General features: G+C 40.0%; 1 protein-coding gene across 4 annotated transcripts in view; it reads right to left on the minus strand.

Moving 5' to 3' along the window:
- LARGE1 (LARGE xylosyl- and glucuronyltransferase 1) overlaps positions 1-19,683 on the minus strand; it is a 577,873-nt gene that overhangs the window by 210,220 nt on the left and 347,970 nt on the right. For all 4 annotated transcript variants that reach the window (XM_074271517.1, XM_074271515.1, XM_074271516.1 and 1 more), the window contains one exon: positions 19,264-19,435. In XM_074271517.1, coding sequence (XP_074127618.1) covers positions 19,264-19,435 — 172 coding nt within the window. The remainder of the gene's footprint in view (positions 1-19,263; positions 19,436-19,683) is intronic.

Below are 19,683 nucleotides of genomic sequence, written 5' to 3' on the forward strand. Positions count from 1 at the left end.
TTTTCCAGTCCCCTAGTGACAAAGAGATGCTTCAAGTCTGTGTCCAGGAGCCGAGACCCTTTGCAGCCATTCTTCTTTCTACAAAGTGTCACCACCACAAAGGATGCTGCATTTCACCGTGAATTTTTCCAGCCAGACTAGCTTTGCTTTTGAAATCCCCAATTCGGGCTCTTTAATTGGAAAGAGGACCTCAGGTCTTAAGAAACCCAGTCTGGTTATCACTGAAACCAGCCTGGGCAGAACAGACCTGAGCTCAAAGTTGGGGAGGAGGAGGTGACACAGTATATCCAGCTATTGTGATGCATATCACAGGAAACAGAGAAAAGCAAATAGTGAAGAGAGATGGGAGGTGATTAGCAAGAGAACCTCAGGTATGGAAATCCAGCTATTAAATATCATCCTTGCTGAGGGCCCGGAAACAGAACTATCAGGCTTTGGAGTAAACTTGATTTGTTACCCAGGTGACCCCTGTGCTCTGGGCTTTTTTCTCCCTGTCCATGGTGCCTCATCACTACTGCAGAGCTGGAGCTAAATGTGGCTGAGATGATGGGCAGGTTTGGACTGGCTTTTCCTCCCATTGATCACCTGCTTATTCACCTGTCCTGTTAGCTGGCAGTCATGGGAGACAGAGGCGATAGACATTAGCACAAGAATGAATGCCAGGACCGTTCTGGTCTGCCCAAGGGAATACTTGAGTGGGGATTTTTTTAAAAACATTTTTTCTTTTTTAAGACATAGTAGAAATCTGCATTGGAAGGTGCTGTATAGCAAGGTAAAGGTGCAACTCAAGGAGACTTGCTGCTGGAGAGGACACACGTATCAGGGAAGGTGCTTGCATTGTGTCTTTCTGTTTAGGGCCCAGCTAAAGAGATCTTAAAAGGCATCTAGTTTCTCTCCCTTCTATGTTATCAATGGGGAAACAGAGGTAATGATCTGTCCAGATCACATAGCTAATAAGGGCCAGGCATGGGATTTGAATTCAGGTCCTCTGAGAACTGGATCACAATGGTGAGGTAACAGTCCTGCAAAGTACAGACCTTATAGGGCAGCTAGGTGGAACAATGGATAGAAGAGTCCCTGAGTCAGGAAGATCTGAATTCAAATCCAGCCCCAGATATATATTAGCTGTGTGTCCCTCAGTAAGTCACGTAACCCTGCTTGCCTCAGTTTCCTCCTCTGTAAAATGAGCTGAAAAATACTCCAGTATTGATGCCAAGAAAACCCCACATGGGGCCTTGAAACAGTTGGCCATGACTGAAATGACTCAGCAATAGACATTATCTCCCTTAAACATTGTAATTACTCTGTAGAAGGCAGGTGGGTTTAGTGGGAGGGGTTCTTGGATTCCAACCTACCTCTGCCATTTTGTGTCTCTGTGACCCTAGTGGAGATTTTTAACCTCTTAATACTTCAGCCATGGAGCCTCAATACTATGGACTGCAGAGTCAGTGCTGACTTGTACTGATATTGGCTCTACTAGGAGCTCCGAGAACCTCTGAAATAACACTAGAAAGCTAGAAAGAAAACTGATTATGTGTCACTTAATACAGATGTGGACCATGTATCTAGTCAAGGTCACAGTGGGGACTTGAGAAATATTCCTTTTAAGCATCAACCCCCATATAAAATTTAAAAAAAAAATAATTTTTGATCAGACACTTCCCCACTTTACTAAAAAAGAAAATGGGACTCAGAAAGGACTCGGGCAAGATCATAGAGCCTGTAGGTAGTTGAGCCACCCTCAGATACAGGGTTTCTGGATGCCAGGCTAAGGCTCTGGTTATGGCAAATGGGGAATATGCCCACATGAGGTTTAGGAGATAGGATACTAAACAAGGAGTCCGGAAATTCCAAGTTCCAATGCTGGCTATGGCAGCTGGCTCTTGGCTAGCCACACCATCTCTCTGTATGTCATGTTTTCTCATCTATAAAATGAGGGTTGGATTCAAATGATCCCTAAGATTCCTTCTGATACAAAAATTATAATCCTCTGATCTCTAGCCCAGATCTTCATATCTCCAGCATCTGCCAGATTCCCTGGCCAGCTCTGCTTTTATTTTCTTTAGGGGTCAATGATATTGTTTCCTTTCTGAGTTTTTTCTCTGTTTTCTTCACTTTCTTCCTGAAGAACTGCTCATTTGTTTGGGCTAGAAGCCTCAGGTGGAGGAGAGTGAGGAAGAGGCAGAAATCCCTCCATTGGTTTTGGGAACTTTAAACAGTCTTATTTTCTTTCCCAGGAAAGAATACTTGACGTGATCCAGTACTCTTCACAACATCCCTGCCTGCTCGGTTGATCTCATTGAAACTCAGTAACATCCTGTCTTCTTTAATGGGTTTCTTTAAGTAAAGTGTTATCATTATCACAAGCTTTGACCCCATTAAAAGAGGATGACAATTCAAAGGGAAAACTTCTCTCTCATTACTTGGTAAAGATAAACTAGAATCATGGGGATTGAGAGAGGGAGAAAAGAGAAGGGGGAGAGAGAAGGAAGAAAGAAGGGGGACAGAGGGGAAGGATAAAGAGAGAGAAGGAGGAGGAAGAAGAGAAAAAGAAAGAAGGAGAGGGAGAAAAGGGGATAAGGAAAGAGAAAGAGTAGAAGGGAGAGAAAAGGAGGAGGATGGGGAGAAGAAGGAAAGGGGAAATGAGAAGGAAGGAGAATGGGAAGACAGAGGAAGAAGAAGAAAGGGGAGAGTAAGTGAAGTAGAAAGAAAGAAGGGAAGGGAGAAAAGGGGATAGGGAAAGAGAAAGAGTAGAAGGGAGAGAAAGGGAGAAGGACGGGGAGAAGAAGGAAAGGGGAAACGAGAAGGAAGGAGAATGGGAAGACAGAGGAAGAAGAAGAAAGGGGAGAGTAAATGAAGTAGAAAGAAAGAAGGGAAGAATGAGAAAGAGGAAAAAAGAGAAGGAACCCATGGTCCTCTACCTTTGAAAAAAATATCATTTCTTTGAAGTCAAATTTGGTCATTTTATTAAAACAATATTCAGCTGAGAAAAACACTTCTTGAAATGTTATGAGATGTATTATTAATATTTAATTCTGAAAATGTCTTCCTTCATTTCCTTCTTCAATCTTGAGTTTTCCAAACAATCTCCAGATGTCTGAGTCTTCTTTAAAATTGTGCCTGCCACCCTACTCATAAAATCAAATTAAGAATGACTTATAGAGTTCTTAGACTAGGCAAGAAAGCAGTTTCCTCCCTGTTAACAAAGCGACAGACTGATCTTTTCTCTTCCCTCTTCTTTCTTTCACAGAATCACAGAATTTGAGAATTGGATGGGAAGACAAGTCATCTACTTCAAACACTACATGAAAAGACTCTCCACTGTAACATACCTTCCATGAGATCACCCAACTCTGGCTTGTGATCAAATGAAACCAATCACAAAAAGCTTCCCTTCTGACTAATAGCCGTCAAAAATGTGTACAGGGCCATGTTCTGCCAATGGTTTGTTCTTCAAGGGCATCGGATTCTTGACAGTCACAAAATGACAAAACCTGGAATTACTGAAGTTGTTATTATTTGTGAGTAATGATGATGGGGTGGACCAGGCTGACATAATGCAAACAAAGCTGTCTCTGGTATCAAAGGATCCAAGTGCAAATTCCATTTTGGATAAAGGAAGCTTTAGTTTCCTCAACTCTAAAATGAAGATTTTAACCTAGAATGATGATTCCATGTTAGGTTTCAAGGCTTCTTGGCAGGAGAGTCAGTATGGAATAGTAGGAAGAGCTTCTACATTAAGAGGATCTGAGTTTGACTCTCAGCTCTGACTTGTGATACTTGAGTAAGTAGCTTACCATCCCTGGGTCTCAGTTTCCTCATCTGTAAAAGGAGTTTATAATAAGTGACCTCTAAGTTCCCAACCTCTATGACCCTCTGAATAGAATCTGACAGGTCAGGAATGGCAGGAAATGGGAGATATTGATGATTCTGGGGATGGAGAGGGAAACTGGGACACATGTAGAACACACCTAGGATGAATGATGTACTTGGTTGGGGCCGAAGCATTACACACTCACACAGGTTTTTTAGGAACTAACAGATGTTCTTTTTATGAGCAAAGACGAGTGCTGTTCGGCCTTTTTTAGGCATCTATAAAAATCTGGATGATTTTAAGCCATTTTAATAGCTGCCTAGTGATTTTTATTAACTTAATCGGCTGCCAAGAAGTCCTGTCCCTTCCCACATGGGGCAGCTCCTTTTGTTCTGGAGTTTCTGCTGAGGCTCAGTGATGACTGGGAACTGCTTCCCTTTGAGGAGGCGAAGAAAGAGGGTTATTCACACAGTGACGCACCTGTCCTGCAGCCATGGATGATGGGAAAATTAGCCCTATGGTCTCATTGGAGATGGAAGGATGGACATCTCTGCTTTTTTGCACTGAGATCCCCAAAGGGATTATGTACAGCTGTGAAAAGTGGATGTCCCAAAGGATGAGTCAATATGAATGTCCTTTTAGAAAAGGAAAGGAACAAAAAGCTAATAATGTGGGCAGATAGGAAGATGAGTTGGATTTGGAATGAAAGGACCTGGGTTCAAATCCAGCTCTATTGTATACCTCCTGCATAATCTTGGACAAGTCATTCTTTGGGTCTTAATCTCTTAATTGTAAAATGAGGTCATTGGATCAGGTGGTCTCGGAAGTACCTTTGGGTTCCATATCTACCCTCTTTTCTAATAATTAAGAAATTTAAGTTAATTGACTGAGAGAAAAACCAAAGAGTCATTTGACAAAAGTAGTCAAAAGAATCCTGACATTACAACTGGAAAAAAAAATGATGTCCTTTTAGACATTGCCCTCACATTCTGCTGATGAGGTAACAAGCCCAGAAATGTTTGGGGATTTGCACAGTCATATTAATGTAAGGGTTTTTCCTTCTTTCTTTCCTTCCTCCCTTCTTCCTTTTCTTCCTCCCTCCTTCCCTTCCTTCTTCTTCCTTCCTTCCTCCCTTTCTCCCTCCTTCCTCCCTTCCCTTTCCTTCCTTCCTTCCTTCCTTCCTTCCTTCCTTCCTTCCTTCCTTCCTTCCTTCCTTCCTTCCTTCCTTCCTTCCTTCCTTCCTTCCTTCCTTCCTTCCTTCCTTCCTTCTTCTCTTCCTCCTTTCCCCTTCTCTCTTTTCCTCTCATTTGTTAGAGAGAACAGACTTTTTAGTTTATTAATAAAATTAATTTTTAAAGTCACAAACATCTTATATGAGAAAAATGAAACAAATTTGAAGCTACAAAGGGTCTTGGTGGTCACTGAATGCAAGATCTAGAGCTGAAGGGATTATAGGCAAGAAACTAATGCAACTTCTAATTTTTACAATTGGGGAAACCAAGGTGTTAGGAGATTAAGTGATTTCCTCTAGGTCACAAGGAAACAAGCAGCAGAGATAAAACTTAAACCCAGGTCCCTCAATCATGAAGGTCCTTTCATGTTAGCATCCCACCTCTCAGTAAATATTTGTGAAAATGAACGGAGCTCCTCCTAGAGCCGGGCAGATGATGGTAAGCCGTGGCTTCTCTTTAAGACAATCAGAAGCAAACATGTTTACAAGCGAGGTGGGGGTGCAAGAGGCACTAGGAAGATTTCTCTGTTCCATCTGCAGCCAGATTCCGGAGTGCTGCCATGCTGGCTGGGTGCCCCATTCTTCCCTACTGCTCTGAGAGCAGGTTAAAGCCCTCCATGCATTCACACACATATGTACTCACATACCTGCACAAATACACACACATAACCGCATTCACATTCATGAATCAAGAAGAGCAATTGCTGGGAAAATGGCATTTCTCCTCCTCCAGCAGCGACAACAACTCCCTGTGAACTTCCAAGGGATGACCTGGGGCGGTGTGCCACAGTCTAGACATGCTCCCTCCATGCTGACACCTTACCAGTTACAAGTCAGGAATTAATGAAGTGCCAATCCTGCCTCAGCTGTGGGGCTCTCCATCCCTTCCCCTCCCCCAGCATGCTGTCTGATCTTTTCTGGCATTTATGAGGTCAGTGTGGGCATTTTCAAATAACTCTTGAGCCCTTGACACAAAACAAACAGGTTGGCACTTATCCCTGAGAGGGCCCAGTGCCCGCATTGCAATTCCTTTTCCAACTTGCAGCTTTGGCAGGGGAAGGGATGGGCTACATAAGGTACGTTCCAGAGCAGCAAGAGATCCCAAAGGGGACTATGTACAACTGTGGAGACTGGCTGTCCCAAAGGATGAGTCAATATGAATGTCCTTTTAGAGAAGGAAAGGAACAAAGAGCTAATAATATAGGCAGGCTGGATTTGGAATGAAAGGACCTGGGTTCAAACCTCAGCTCTATTGTATACCTCTTGTATGATCTTAAATGAGTCATTCTCCCGGCCTTAATCTCTTGAGAGTGGAAGGGTTCTGAAGGTCTCCTAGTCCAAGCTGTTCCTGAACAAGAATGCCCTCGACAGCAGAGCTGGCAAAGATTTCTGCAGCCTCTGATCAAAGACCTCCACCAAAAACACTAGTGGAAGGGGAAACTTGCTTCTCTCCCCAGGCTGCCCACTGCAAACTAGGGAACCCTAAAGGTTAGGTTCTTGTTTGTTTGCTTGTTTGTTTTTTTATTCTTTTTTAAAACAAGATAAAATCTATCTGTACTTCAACTTCCTTGGAACCTGCATGTACAAAATTTAAAATTTACAAAATAAATACAAAGTAGTTTACTTTATTATTTAACTCACCTGAGACTTACAACTACTCTGATAGGTAACTCTTTTTTATAGGAGTTGCTCCTGATTCTCTTCTTTGAATTCAAGCAAAGTATAACCTCACTTCTACATCAATAGCCTTTCACATATTGGGGGAGAAAAAAACAAAACAAAACAAAAACAACTACGAGTCCCTTCTGGAGGCAGCTAGATGGCACAGTGTATAGAGAGCTGCACCTGGAGTCAGGAAAAGCTAAGTAGGAGTAGTAGTGGTGGTGATAATAGTAATAGTTATAGTAGTAGTAGTAGTAGTAGTAGTAGTAGTAGTAGTAGTAGTAGTAGTAGTAGTAGTAGTAATAGTAGTAGTAGTAGTAGTAGTAATAGTAGTAGTAGTAGTAGTAGTAGTAGTAGTAATAGTAGTAGTAGTGGCAGTAGTAATAGTAGTAATAACTAAATAATAGTAGTAATAACTAACAATTATATCATGTTTTCTGATTTCTAATTTGATGCTGTTCACTTGTTTCAGTTGGGTACAACTCTCCATGACTCCATTTGGAGTTTTCTCAGTAAAGACACTGAAATGGTTTGTTATTTCCTTCTCCAGATCATTTTACAGATGAGGAAATTGAGACAAACTGGATTAAGTATCTTGGCCAAGGTCACACAGTTAGTATCTAAGGCCAGATTTCAACTCAGGTCTTTCTGACCCTGGACCTAGTCCTCTGTCCACTGAGCCTTCTACTGCTTCCTGAGCTTATCTAAGCCTTTTGTTAAAGGTCCAGTTATGGAGAAATTAACATCAATATTTTCACAAAATCCTGACACTTGGTGACTTACGTGCCTTAAACAACCAAGAAGGATGATGGTCCATCATCCCCATTCAAAGAAAAGCCTATAAAATGACATAATCACTCCAGACTATTATAATTTAATAATAATAATAATAATAATAATAATAATAATAATAATAAGTATTCACATAGGACTTCGAGGTCAGATGACATTTACCAAGTATCTATTCTCCATATATCTATAAATGTACATATTGTCTCATTCAGAGAATGCAAACTTCCTTAAAAGAAGGTTTCAGTTATTCCTTGAATTTCAGTAGCTCATAAAATATCTAGAATACTGTAAACACTTAATGTTTACTGATTGATTGACTTATTGATTGATACACTATCAAAGACAATATATCATTATTAATTTTCACCATGTTAAATACTGACCCAAATTCAATTTGCTTTAGCAAACATTCCTTACGTGCTACATGCCAGTGGCTGTACCAGAAAATGGGAATTCAAACATAAAATAAAATAAAAATAAAATAGCCCCTGTCTTCAAGTTTATATTCGACAGCAAAAAGGAATACAATCTTTACCCAAATACAAACAAAAGCAAAAAAAAACTACAACAAACAACAACAAAAACAAGGATTACTCGAGAAAAAAAGAGAACCTAGAGATGTGTTCTCATATCCTTGAGTTATACCTTTAAAGAACCCAAGAATTTTAAGTCTTGGCAAGGGTGATAATTTGTTCAAAAGCCCAAGGGAAGGAGATGGGACCCAGATTGTGAAGGAAGAACAGTAAAATTAATTGGGCTGAAAGAGAGAATCCATTGAAGCAAGGTCATGTTAAACAAATATGGAAAGGCACCCTTAGAATGTCTGATCAAAAATTATTTTTTTAAAATTTTATATGGGGATTGATGCTTAAAAGGAATATTTCTAGTACTTTTCAAAGGCAAATGTAAATATTCAAAAGCATGATCTTCATTCCCCTTAGCACTGAATCTCCTGCCTGGATTTCTATGCATAGGATGTCCCTCAGGCCCAGGCTTTCCCTCCTTACTTCTGCACTCCCTCCCCTGGCCCCCCAATTTCCCATCACCACTGATAAACAAACAGAGCAAGAAAACAAATTTGGACAACCTCCCTCAGTGGAAATGAGTTTTAATAAAAAAAAAATAATAACAAAGCCCAAACTTGACTTCTCTCCTCCGAAAGCTGGTTGTTGTTTACAAATGAGCCCGGGCAGGCTGACAGGATGCCTTCAAAACCCAAGGCCATCCATCTCAATAAGGCCTCTGCCTGAGCCGCTCTGCCCACTGCCTCAATGCAGATGGAAGAGCCCGGCCGCGCTGTGCAGAAAGGAGACAAAACGGATTTGTCTTCCTGACAAGCCATATTCTCATCATAGATTGTGCTCCTCTTATAATATCTCTATACATATTTAGGGGGAAAATCCTCTCATGTCCTTGTGATGTTCATTGAGCAATAAACAGCAATCTTCTCTCTAGAGATAGAGAGAGCTAGGGGGTTCGGCATCTGTCTTACAGTTGTGAAGGGAGTATCCTAAGAATCATAGATTTGAAGAGATCCAGGATAATTTCATTTTACCACTGAGGAAACTGAGGCACAGAAAAGTTAAATTGATTGCTTGAGGTTGCACAGCAAGGAAACATCTGGATCAAATTTTAAAATCAGGTTTTCCTGACTAAATCCAGCACTCTCTCCTCTGGTCTCATCTAAAAGGAAGGGACTTAATAGATGGGATGACTTAAACATTGGTTTTTCACATATCTGAATGACAGCATGGTACAACAGGGCAATCATGGGGGAAAAAGAATTAAAAAAAAGAAAGAAGGTAGGATTTGGAGCCATACATTTGAGATTAAATCTGCTTTACTATTTGCAAGCCATGTAAATGCTTTTCTCTGAACTTTATTTTACTTATCTTTTAATTGAGGGAGTTGGATGGAGAATATCATGACTCCAGAAAAGATGATAATAATGGGATAATAATGTGATGACACAGTGAGGAGTTCAAGATGGCGCCTCAAGGAACATGAGTAAGTCACTAGTGAAGTGACATCAGTGGGATAACAGAGAAAACCTGGAGTTCTTCTAGCAGGATACAAAGAAGGACTCACTGGATATTTATTTCCATGTTATTGGATCGGGCTTTCTAGACAGAAAAATAGGAGATAGGATGATAAGGAGTAACTGTCAAACTGAAACTAGAGCTGAGAAGACTCAGAGTCACCATGGGGGACAAACTAATACAAATGCTGACCTTTACTAATACCACGAGTTACATGGACTATATAGGTCTGAAGGAAAAAGATCAATTTCTAGCAAACTCAAGAGATTGACTCATTTTGTTTGGGTTCCTCAGGCTAAGGTAAAATGAGAATTAAAGCCCAAATTATTTCTTTTTGACAATACCAACAACTGAACTCTAAGTCTGGTAGACTTGGAGACAATTTGTTAACCTGTTGTAGAAGGGATGGGTTGGGCTGAATGTCTTTTTGCAACACTAAAATTTGAAGGAGATGAATTTCAACTGTTTTTCCACTGGCACATATGCTAAACTTTTCATTCACACTCTTACCTCCTTCACACTAATCACCTTATGGGCTCTTTGTATTTCCACTTTATGCTCACTGCCAAATAATTAGCACTCCATTAAGCTCAACCAACTTCAAAACCTCCAACTTCAAAACCCATTCCCAATGCCATGAGCAGCCTCCTCTTTCCTTGGGGGTTGGAGAGAGTGTACGGAGGTCCTTGAGGAAGGAAATATGGTGTCTTTGTGAGAATACGTTCATTTAAAAAAATTAAAAAGAATAAAAATAAAACTTTATTCTTCTTGGCACATTTTCAATTTTGATATGAATGGCAAACTACCAGCAATGTTTGGTGAACACACTGGACTCATTCTTCTATTCTTAACCAGTACCAGTTGTACCAAGTGACCAATGGACAGCACACTCTTTCAAGATAATTAATATAAAAGTGATTATCAAATGAAATAGATTTGCTTCCATAATTATGAACCTAAGATAGAATGCAAGGAAGGAAACTTTGAGATCATTGAGTTCAACTCCTTTTTATTGGGGGAGAGCCGAGGCCTAGAGGGGATAGTTGACTTTTCCAAACTCAATTGTGTAGAGCCTTAGGATTAAAAGCAGGAAGAAAATAGCCATTGCCTAGCTCTTCCATTTTAGCCAAGTGAAAATTCTGACTCATAGAGATAAAATGGTTTCTGCAAGATCACATAGGCAGTGATGCCGACAGAGGCAGGGTCCCGACATAGAGTTTATGGGACTTGCCATCTGGGACTTTTTCCTCTCTACCAGGCTGTCTCCTATCTGAGCTGCTGAAGTCCAGAAAAGATGTTTTGCATTCCCTAGTAGAATGTAAACTCCTAAAAGACATTAGTTTCCAGTCAGTTGGTCAACTAAGTGACTAGCTTTGGCTTTTGTCTTGTATCTCCATCACCTAGAGAAATAGCAAATGGCTAAATTTTTACGAAATGAATGAACAGCAATACACAAATGCTGAGAATAAAGTGACATTTTGTAGTCCCTTAAAAGTTAAGTGGATTCATGTAAAATGTATGGGATTGCCTGTCATCGGGGGAAGGGAGTGGAGGGAGGGAGGGGATAATTTGGAAAAATGAATACAAGGGATAATATTATTAAAATAATTAATTAATTAAAAAAAAAGTTAAGTGGATTACGTGGAAGAATTGTGGCAAAGAGCAGAAATAAAGGACAGAAGCAAAGGAGGACAGGAAGGAACTTCAAGCAAAGAGAATCATAAGATTTTCAGAGTTAAGAATGGAAAAAGAATCTCAAAGATTGACAATTGCCTAAAGACCACCCCAGGAGTTAACGAAGGATAGGGAATGATCTGTCAATACTAAGCATGTTAAAGAATAATAAAAATAACAATAAAATGCAGCTTAAAAGTAATTGATCTGACCTTTAGAAAAATCTTGGGATTGATGACAAAGAACACAGTCTCTGTCCAATTCTTTTCTATCCAGAATTGCAATGACATCGGTCAATAAAAGCTCATTCCCATATAGGCCCTCGCTGCAGGTACCATTTTAAAGCAGTTCATCTAAGAATTTGTATCTTTTAAAATTCTGTTTTTCTTCCCTGAGGCAAAAATATTCTCTCAAGTTTCTGAACTGTCAGTAGCCGATGCGAGATGAGTAGGGGACCTATGTAAACTCAGCCACAGGAGGGAAGTCAGGCAGGCAGTCTTAGAAAAGGCAACTTTAATCACAGAGACACTCCACAATGCACTCAGGCAGTCAGTACTGAAGGACTGTCTTTGATTTTCACCAACTTCATCTTAAATTGAGAAAAGAAAAATATCAGGGCTTCCTTTGGATGGAGAGAAATTGGTGGAGAACGAGTAAATGGGAGAACAAGGGAGATGAAGATAAGAAGGAAAGGGAAGAGTGGGTGAGAGAAGGGAAGGAGAGAGGGAGAGCAGACAGGTAGATAGGAGGGAATGGAGGTAACAAAAGGGGACTGGGAAAGAGTTACTGGCTTAGAATATGGATTTTGTGGAACTGATCCAGTCCATTTTATAGGTGAAAAACTGAGGACTGTGTAGGTTACTAAATTATTAAACCAAGAAGGCAAGTTGGGAAGCAGCAGAGCTAGAGTTCAAAATCAGGTTTGGCAATCAAATCCATCTTTTTTTTCCATAGCATCCTACTATTTTTCAAGGAAAATGGTTAGGAGGAAAAGAATGCTAGAGGAAATCAGGAAAATCTCATGTATAATGCATCATTTGAGATGAGCATTGAAGGAAACTAGGAATTCTGAATGACAGAGGTGGGAAGAGTGCACATTTCAAGCGTGGAGATCATCAATGCAAGGGCACAGGGGTGGAAGACGGAGCATAATGTATAAGTATCAGCAAGAAGGTCAGTATGACTAGACCAAAGTGTCCTGGGAGGAAAGCAATGAGCAGCAAAACATGTGCAAATGTAAACTGAGGGGTTAGATGGTGAGGGTTGAATATGACAAGTGGTTATTTAGGCTCTTGTTGATGCTTTCCAAACAGGTCACTACTTTTCTATGTAGTCTGCTCTATTTTGAGAGAGCTCTAAATGATCAGAATGTTTTTTTCCCTCTCCCAATATCAGGTGTGAATTTTGTAATCTCATTGAGGCTGCTAGATGGTACAGTGGGAGGACCTGAGTTCATATCTGATTTCAGACATTTCTGACACTGGCCAAGTTATGCAATCACATCTGCCTTATCCAAAAAAAGAAAGAAGGAAGGAAGGAAGGAAGGAAGGAAGGAAGGAAGGAAGGAAGGAAGGAAGGAAGGAAGGAAGGAAGGAAGGAAGGAAGGAAGGAAGGAAGGAAGGAAGGAAGGAAGGAAGGAAGGAAGGAAGGAAAGAAAGAAAGAAAGAAAGAAAGAAAAAGAAAGAAAGAAAGAAAGAAAGAAAGAAAGAAAGAAAGAAAGAAAGAAAGAAAGAAAGAAAGAAAGAAAGAAAGAAAGAAAAAGGAAGACAGCAAAAAAGAAAGAAAGAAAGAAAGCAAGAAAGCAAGCAAGAAAGAAAGAAAGCAAGCAAGCAAGAAAGAAAGCAAGAAAAAAGAAAGAAAGAAAGAAAGAAAGAAAAAGGAAGACAGCAAAAAAGAAAGAAAGCAAGAAAGCAAGCAAGAAAGAAAGCAAGCAAGCAAGCAAGAAAGAAAGCAAGAAAAAAGAAAGAAAGAAAGAAAGAAAGAAAGAAAGAAAGAAAGAAAGAAAGAAAGAAAGAAAGAAAGAAAGAAAGAAAGGAAGGAAGGAAGGAAGGAAGGAAGGAAGGAAGGAAGGAAGGAAGGAAGGAAGGAAGGAAGGAAGGAAGGAAGGAAGGAAGGAAGGAAGGAAGGAAGGAAGGAAGGAAGGAAGGAAGGAAGGAAGGAAGGAAGGAAGGAAGGAAGGAAGGAAAGAAGGAAAAGAAGAAAAGGATTTTGCAGCCTCTGCCTATTGCTTTTAAGTTTGTAGACATAGAAGTGGTCATTCAATGTCCCTTATACTTATGGAATCAGAGACCTCAGTCCAGATACCTCTCACTAGCTGGGTGACTTTGTACAAGGACATGGCCTTTCTGAGCCTCAGCTTCCCCTTCTGTATAATATTTATACTACTCTTATCCTAAGATTGTGCTGTGCACATTAAATGAGAGAATGCACGTGAAAGTGAAAAATGTTTCAGCAGTGTGAATTATAAAGCAGGAAAGGATGAGGATGATACTAGGAGGCAGCAGGGATGTAAAGTAGTATTTTAAACTTTAAAGGCACTCCCAATTGGTCGCCCTATTCTCTGTTGACTTGAGCTTACATTATAGTAAAAATATGGACCATGAGATTCTAGTCTAGAAATATGAAGTCTAGATGTTGTTTTCCATAGTACTAGAGGCTAGTAATATAGGATCATTAATTTAGAATTGAAAATGACTTGAGAGATCATATTTTTCAATGTATTAATCCTTATTTTTAAGATCAGGTGACTTGTCCAGAGCCTCACAGGTGGCAAATGCCAGAAGGAGAATTGGAATGCATTGATCCTGGCTAGTGGCAAAGTCCATTCTCCTTCAACCACATCAAAGAGGCAGTGTGGTAGAGTGGAAAAACTACCGGACATCGGCTCAGGAAAGACACTTGTGACCCAAGTTAAATGACTTTCTTTTTGAATTTCAGTTTCCTTATCAATACCAATGAAGGACTTAGAATAGATGGATCTTCTGAGGTCCTTCTAGTTCTGGTTCTCCACTATATGATCGAAGTAACTCACTACCCCTCTAGGGGACTCAGTTTCTTCACCTGTAAAATGAGGAGATTGGACTCGATGGCTTCCCAGGTCTCTTTCATTTCTGCATCTTTGATTTTATAACCACACTATCACTGCCTAGAGTGCCATTCTTGGACAAATCCACTTTCAGTGTATGTGCCTTTACATTTTCTTTCTCTCTGGTTGCTAAAAGCAAGTACAGCTACTAGCATTTTATAGTTTGTGGAAAACGAGGCACAGATGGGATAAGGGCCTAGTACAGGATCATGTAGTCAATGCCAAAGCTAGATTCAGAATCTCAGATTTGGTAACAGATTCTTAAATTGTGATTTATTCTCTGCCACTTACTCTAAGGCTCTGAAATTGTATCACCGTCCTCCAGTCTAGGCAGATGGCATGTGTACACTGTGTGCAATTGTGGGTACCAAATTTGAGGAAGGATTTTGATAAGAGCAGACAGTGAAGATGGGGAAGGGCTCTGGAGAACAGAGGATGCTGAGTTTAATAAACATCTATTAATGAATTGAGGAGACTCAGGCAATGCTTGAAAGCCATCTTCATGGACTGGAAAGGCTGCAATTATATTTGTTCTGAAAGAAGTGATTGGGGGTGATGGGAGTGGGGAATGATAACTGAAGAGAGATACACAATAGATCTTGATATTGGGGGTAGGTGAACTACCTTATGGTTTGAACTGCCCAGCAGGGAAATAGGCTGCTTCTGGAGGAGGTGGAGTCCCCTTTATTGGAAGGCCTTGGGCAAAGGCTGGATCACCAATCATCAGGGATGCTATAGGTGGGACTCTTGTTCAGTTACAAATTGGACTCAAATTCCATCCAACTGTGAAATTTGGGGAATATTTATGTATTTTGGACCAATTGCCTATCCATTTTCCTAATATTATTTTATAATATATTTCATATTTCCCTTATTTATATTTTACAATCTTATTTTATAAGGTTAAACTAATATATTAATAACATTTCTCCTCTTCCTCCTAACGATAACAATAACATTGTAAAATTTTTCATATTTGATATCTCATTTAATCCTCATAGTAAATCTAATTTCTGACTGCCTCAGTTTCCTTATCTGTAAAATGAGGATAAAAATAGCACCTACCTCCTCCCTGTTGAGATCAAGTGAGATACCACAGGTAAAGTACTTAGAAAACCTTATATAAATGCCAGTGAGCACTATTATTATTATCGTCAGAGGCTACATTCAAAATGGATGACTAGATGATCTCTGAAGTCCCGAATAGCTCTAAGCTTCATGGTTTTGCAAACTCAGGTCTTCCAACTCTAAGCTCATTATTTTTCTACTCTATTGTGCTTTCTGACATTGGATCCTCTTCTGCCGCCTGCAGGAGGTGGCCCTGGCCCTCCCTACATCTCTTATCCTTCAACATATTCAAACACCAAAGGCATGGAGTGACTCACTCAAACCTCCCCAACAAGCTGGTGGCCTGATTCTTTTTACTCAGAATCTGGGGTTCTGAAATTACTCTTCAAGTGGGAGGAGGGCGTGGCGCGGTCTCCCAACAAGGAGGCAACGGGCATTTGCCAGCCTCCCATAAGTACCCACTGGGGAAGCCCGCTGGATTGTCCCAAGGAGGTCTTTCTGAAAGTTGCAAGACCTCCTAAAGGCAGGAACCGAGAATAGGACTGGTAAAGCCCTAAATAAAAGGCTTTTTAATAGATTCTATAAAAAAGGGAATTCAGGCTCAGGGGAAATTCATGGCTCCATTAAGGAATCAAACCTATCAGCGATCTAAGCAGGAGGAGTTGGCAGAGCCTCTAAAGAGGAAGAGAGAAAGGAGAAGGGGAAAAAAAGCGCCCAATTATGTCAATGTCACTTGGAACGTTGAACACAAGAGACGTTCTGATGAATGGCTTTCCCTACGGGGAGATGAGCAGAGGCAGAAAACTTTTGCTTAAGGCCTGATGCTGGGCGTGGACAGATCGGGCCAAAGCGGGAGAGGGATGGAGGGGTGGGGGACAAGTCCCATCAATTTTCTTGGCACTGGCTTTGGTGCTTTAGATAGAAAGAGAGAAATGGGCAGGAGGAATAAAAAAGAGGGAACAAGAATCAGAAGATAGGAAATGAAGAGATAGATGGGAGGGAGAGAGAGAGAAGAGACAGAGAGAGAGGAGACAGAGACACACAGAGAGACACACACAAAAAGACAGAAAACAGAAAAAGAAAGAGAGATAAAAAGAGACACAGAGAGAAAGAGAGGGGAAGAGAGGCAGATAGAGACCTACTAGACAGAAGTACAGAGGGAGGCAGAAATAAAGGCAGAGGCACAGATTGAGACAGAGTCATAGAAAATCAGAGAGACCAAGAGAGGAGATAAGGAAATAGGGAGAAGAGAGAAGGGGAGGAAAGGCAAAGTGGAATGGGTGATAAGACTGGAGGTAAGGGGGAGAAGAGAACAAGAATGAAAGACAAAAACATAAGAGAACTTGCTCTCTCCAGAGATAAATTAAACCAAGTCATGTACTTTCTGTTTATTAAGTTAATACAATTAACCTATGTGCGATTCTATAGGATGGAACCTATTTGAGAACAGTTTTTTTTTTTTATTTTTTTTGTCTTCATGTCCCTAGCATTTAGCACAGTCTCTAAGAGCAAGCCATTTGAATGGACATTTGTGGCAGACAAAATAAACCAGCACCATAACTACCTTGGCCACCATATTTCTTCCTTCTCTGATGGAGACAGTCAAAGATCCTGAATTCAATAGCTTCAGGATCAACAGTGCTTCCCCAACCCCAAATTCCTGGACCTTCTTTCAGGCCAGTCTACACTGTCATCCTTGAGTGGAGAAATCACTGTTGAAAGGATGGCTGCCTTTTTAATCCCCACCAGTAATAAATGTTGATCAAGTGCCATCAAAAGTTGGATAGGCCTTGAAGCTCTGAGGGTGAGCGCCCCTCCCAGACCACTGATCCTCCTTCCAATCCAGCACTCACATTTATTATTTAAGTACTCAATTTCTACAGAAAAAGGGTCACACATGCCCATAAACTGCTAACCAATTGCCCTAAAAAGGGCAGTCAAACCAGCTTAGCTGAAGCAGCAAGAGACTCTGAGAGAAGCACAGGATGTGCCAAGCCAGTCAAACCACCACCTCCTCTCAGCTCCTCAAGGAGAAAGTCTATAATCTTGAACCCAAGAGACTGGAGAATAGAAGCAATCTTTGTGGAGATGGAGCCTGGCAACCATTCCTGCAGGTACTACAACCATAGCTATTGAACACCCAGAAAAGAAAGTTCTTGTCCCCATTGTCCTTGGAACAATCCAGTGGTTCAACGTCAGAAACTTATCATTTCATCAGTGGAAATAACTTTAGAAAGAGGCTTGATCATTTAATTTGCTGCTGTACCCTAAGTGCCATGAGGCCTTTTCTTTTGATTTGAGACTTGTCTCCCACATTAGAATATGAGCTGCCTGAGAACAGGGACTGTTGGATTTTCTATTCATATTTTCAATGCTTTGTACATAATAATAAGTGCTTAAAAACCTTACATAATATTCACATACCAGGTAAAGTTTAAAAATCATTCTCCTTTGTTGGTAATATTTTCATTTTTCCTCCACATCCATTCATGAGCTCCTTCAGGGCAGGTTGTATACAGGAATTAAAATCTACCAGATAATTCTAGCATCCATTATATTCCTTTTTATTGTGGGGAGAGGATTACTTCATAAAGTAACTGGGGTATGAGATATAAACTTAAATAAGAATGAATCATTATAATTTAGCTTCTATTACCCTAGCTCCTCAGATTCGTGTTTTCCCTGCTAATGGGTTGACCTTGGAACATACACTTTACTTGCTCTCCAGTTCCCCCTAATATCCAGACTGCAACATGGATTTAAAAGAATACTTTATAGAGTTTGTATGTATATTGGGAATGGACAATGCAGGTGGACAGAGGTTGAGGCAAGAACTGAATAAGAGGTGAATAAGATGACTGAGTTGTCTTTGGAAAACTTCAAATCTTCATTACTGACCCCATAGTTTTCAAGAAAACAAAGGACCATTTAAAAAATAACAACACTTTATTGATGTCGCCATGTCATATATATATATTAGAATAATGGTTTTAAAGCAAAAAATTCAAAATAAAATATTAGGATGATAAAAGAAATAATCTAGATCAAATATAATTATCTATCCATCTACAAGTTCACAGATCCCCAAGTTAACAAACTTTGGCCTAGTGATACAGGCCAATCGATGCTAACCTAGTTCAACAATGACAAATGTTAATGATAAATATAATGAATAACAAAATGAATAAAAGTAATAGCAAATGAAATATACTAATAAAGCCTCTCCATGCTTCTCCACCCCTTAAATATTTTCATTCTTTGACTTCTTAAGTCAAGGCAACAATATTCCAGACCACTATTAGTTGCATCCAAATGTAACACAATGCACTATGGTAGACTGTTAATCTCAGACTGCCTTGCCCCAACCAGTCTTTAGGCTTTTGGATCTCACCATTCAATGTTGTATGCTAAAATAATTCCTAAGATTATAACACTATGCACAGGTTCAGAGCTGGAAGAGACTTTGGAGATTACTCACTCCATAACTTTTTCTCATCACCATCCTAAAGATAATAAAACTGATTTCTAAAGAGGCTAAGTGAAGGTCCCTGAAATAAAAAGTGGTAAATCTGGGATTTAAAGTAGGTATCTTCTGATTTTAAATCCCTTTGTTGACATGATTGACATCTCTTTCCTTTTAGTCTCTTTTTGATAAAAAAGACTAATTCAAGTATTAATATAATCCAAATATCATTAATTAATTGCATTTCTATCTTTTTTGAGAAGCATAATATAAAACATGACAATGAACACAGGACTCATATCTTGCTTGGATTACTCATCATGCCTCCAGCACCATGAATAGTAGAGAACTGACCTAATCTTCATTGTGAATACCTTGGGTGCTTTGGAGTCTACTCTCTTTTCTCATGAAAAATCACTTTAAAATCACTTTTACCTTTGAATTTGTGGAACACAGCCCAGAGCTCTGCGATGTCGGTAGCAAAGGTGATGTCAGTGTCCAGAACGATAACTCGCTCCATGTTGGCAGGAAGGGTCTTGGTCAGAACCAGCTTCATCAAACCATATATCCCGGAGTAGTGTTTGTTGGGAATCCAGGAAACCTCCGACTGCATGAAAGGAGACAGAAGAAAAGAAAAGAATTCATTAGCTAGCAAACATCTGATCCATAAAGATGCCCTGATCTAGGGCATAGTGAAGTCAAGTTAGATTTATTGTCAAATTTTAGGTTCATTCAAAATGTGTTATATTATGGTAATACTTCCTTTGTAACTCTAAGCTCTGTCAAGGAGAAACTGTGGGGCATGTCAATCAATTCAAAAATCCACTATGTGCCAGAAATTGTTCTAGGCAAAGG

The sequence above is a fragment of the Sminthopsis crassicaudata genome, chromosome 5 (genome assembly GCF_048593235.1).
Source record: "Sminthopsis crassicaudata isolate SCR6 chromosome 5, ASM4859323v1, whole genome shotgun sequence".
Classification (NCBI taxonomy): domain Eukaryota; kingdom Metazoa; phylum Chordata; class Mammalia; order Dasyuromorphia; family Dasyuridae; genus Sminthopsis; species Sminthopsis crassicaudata.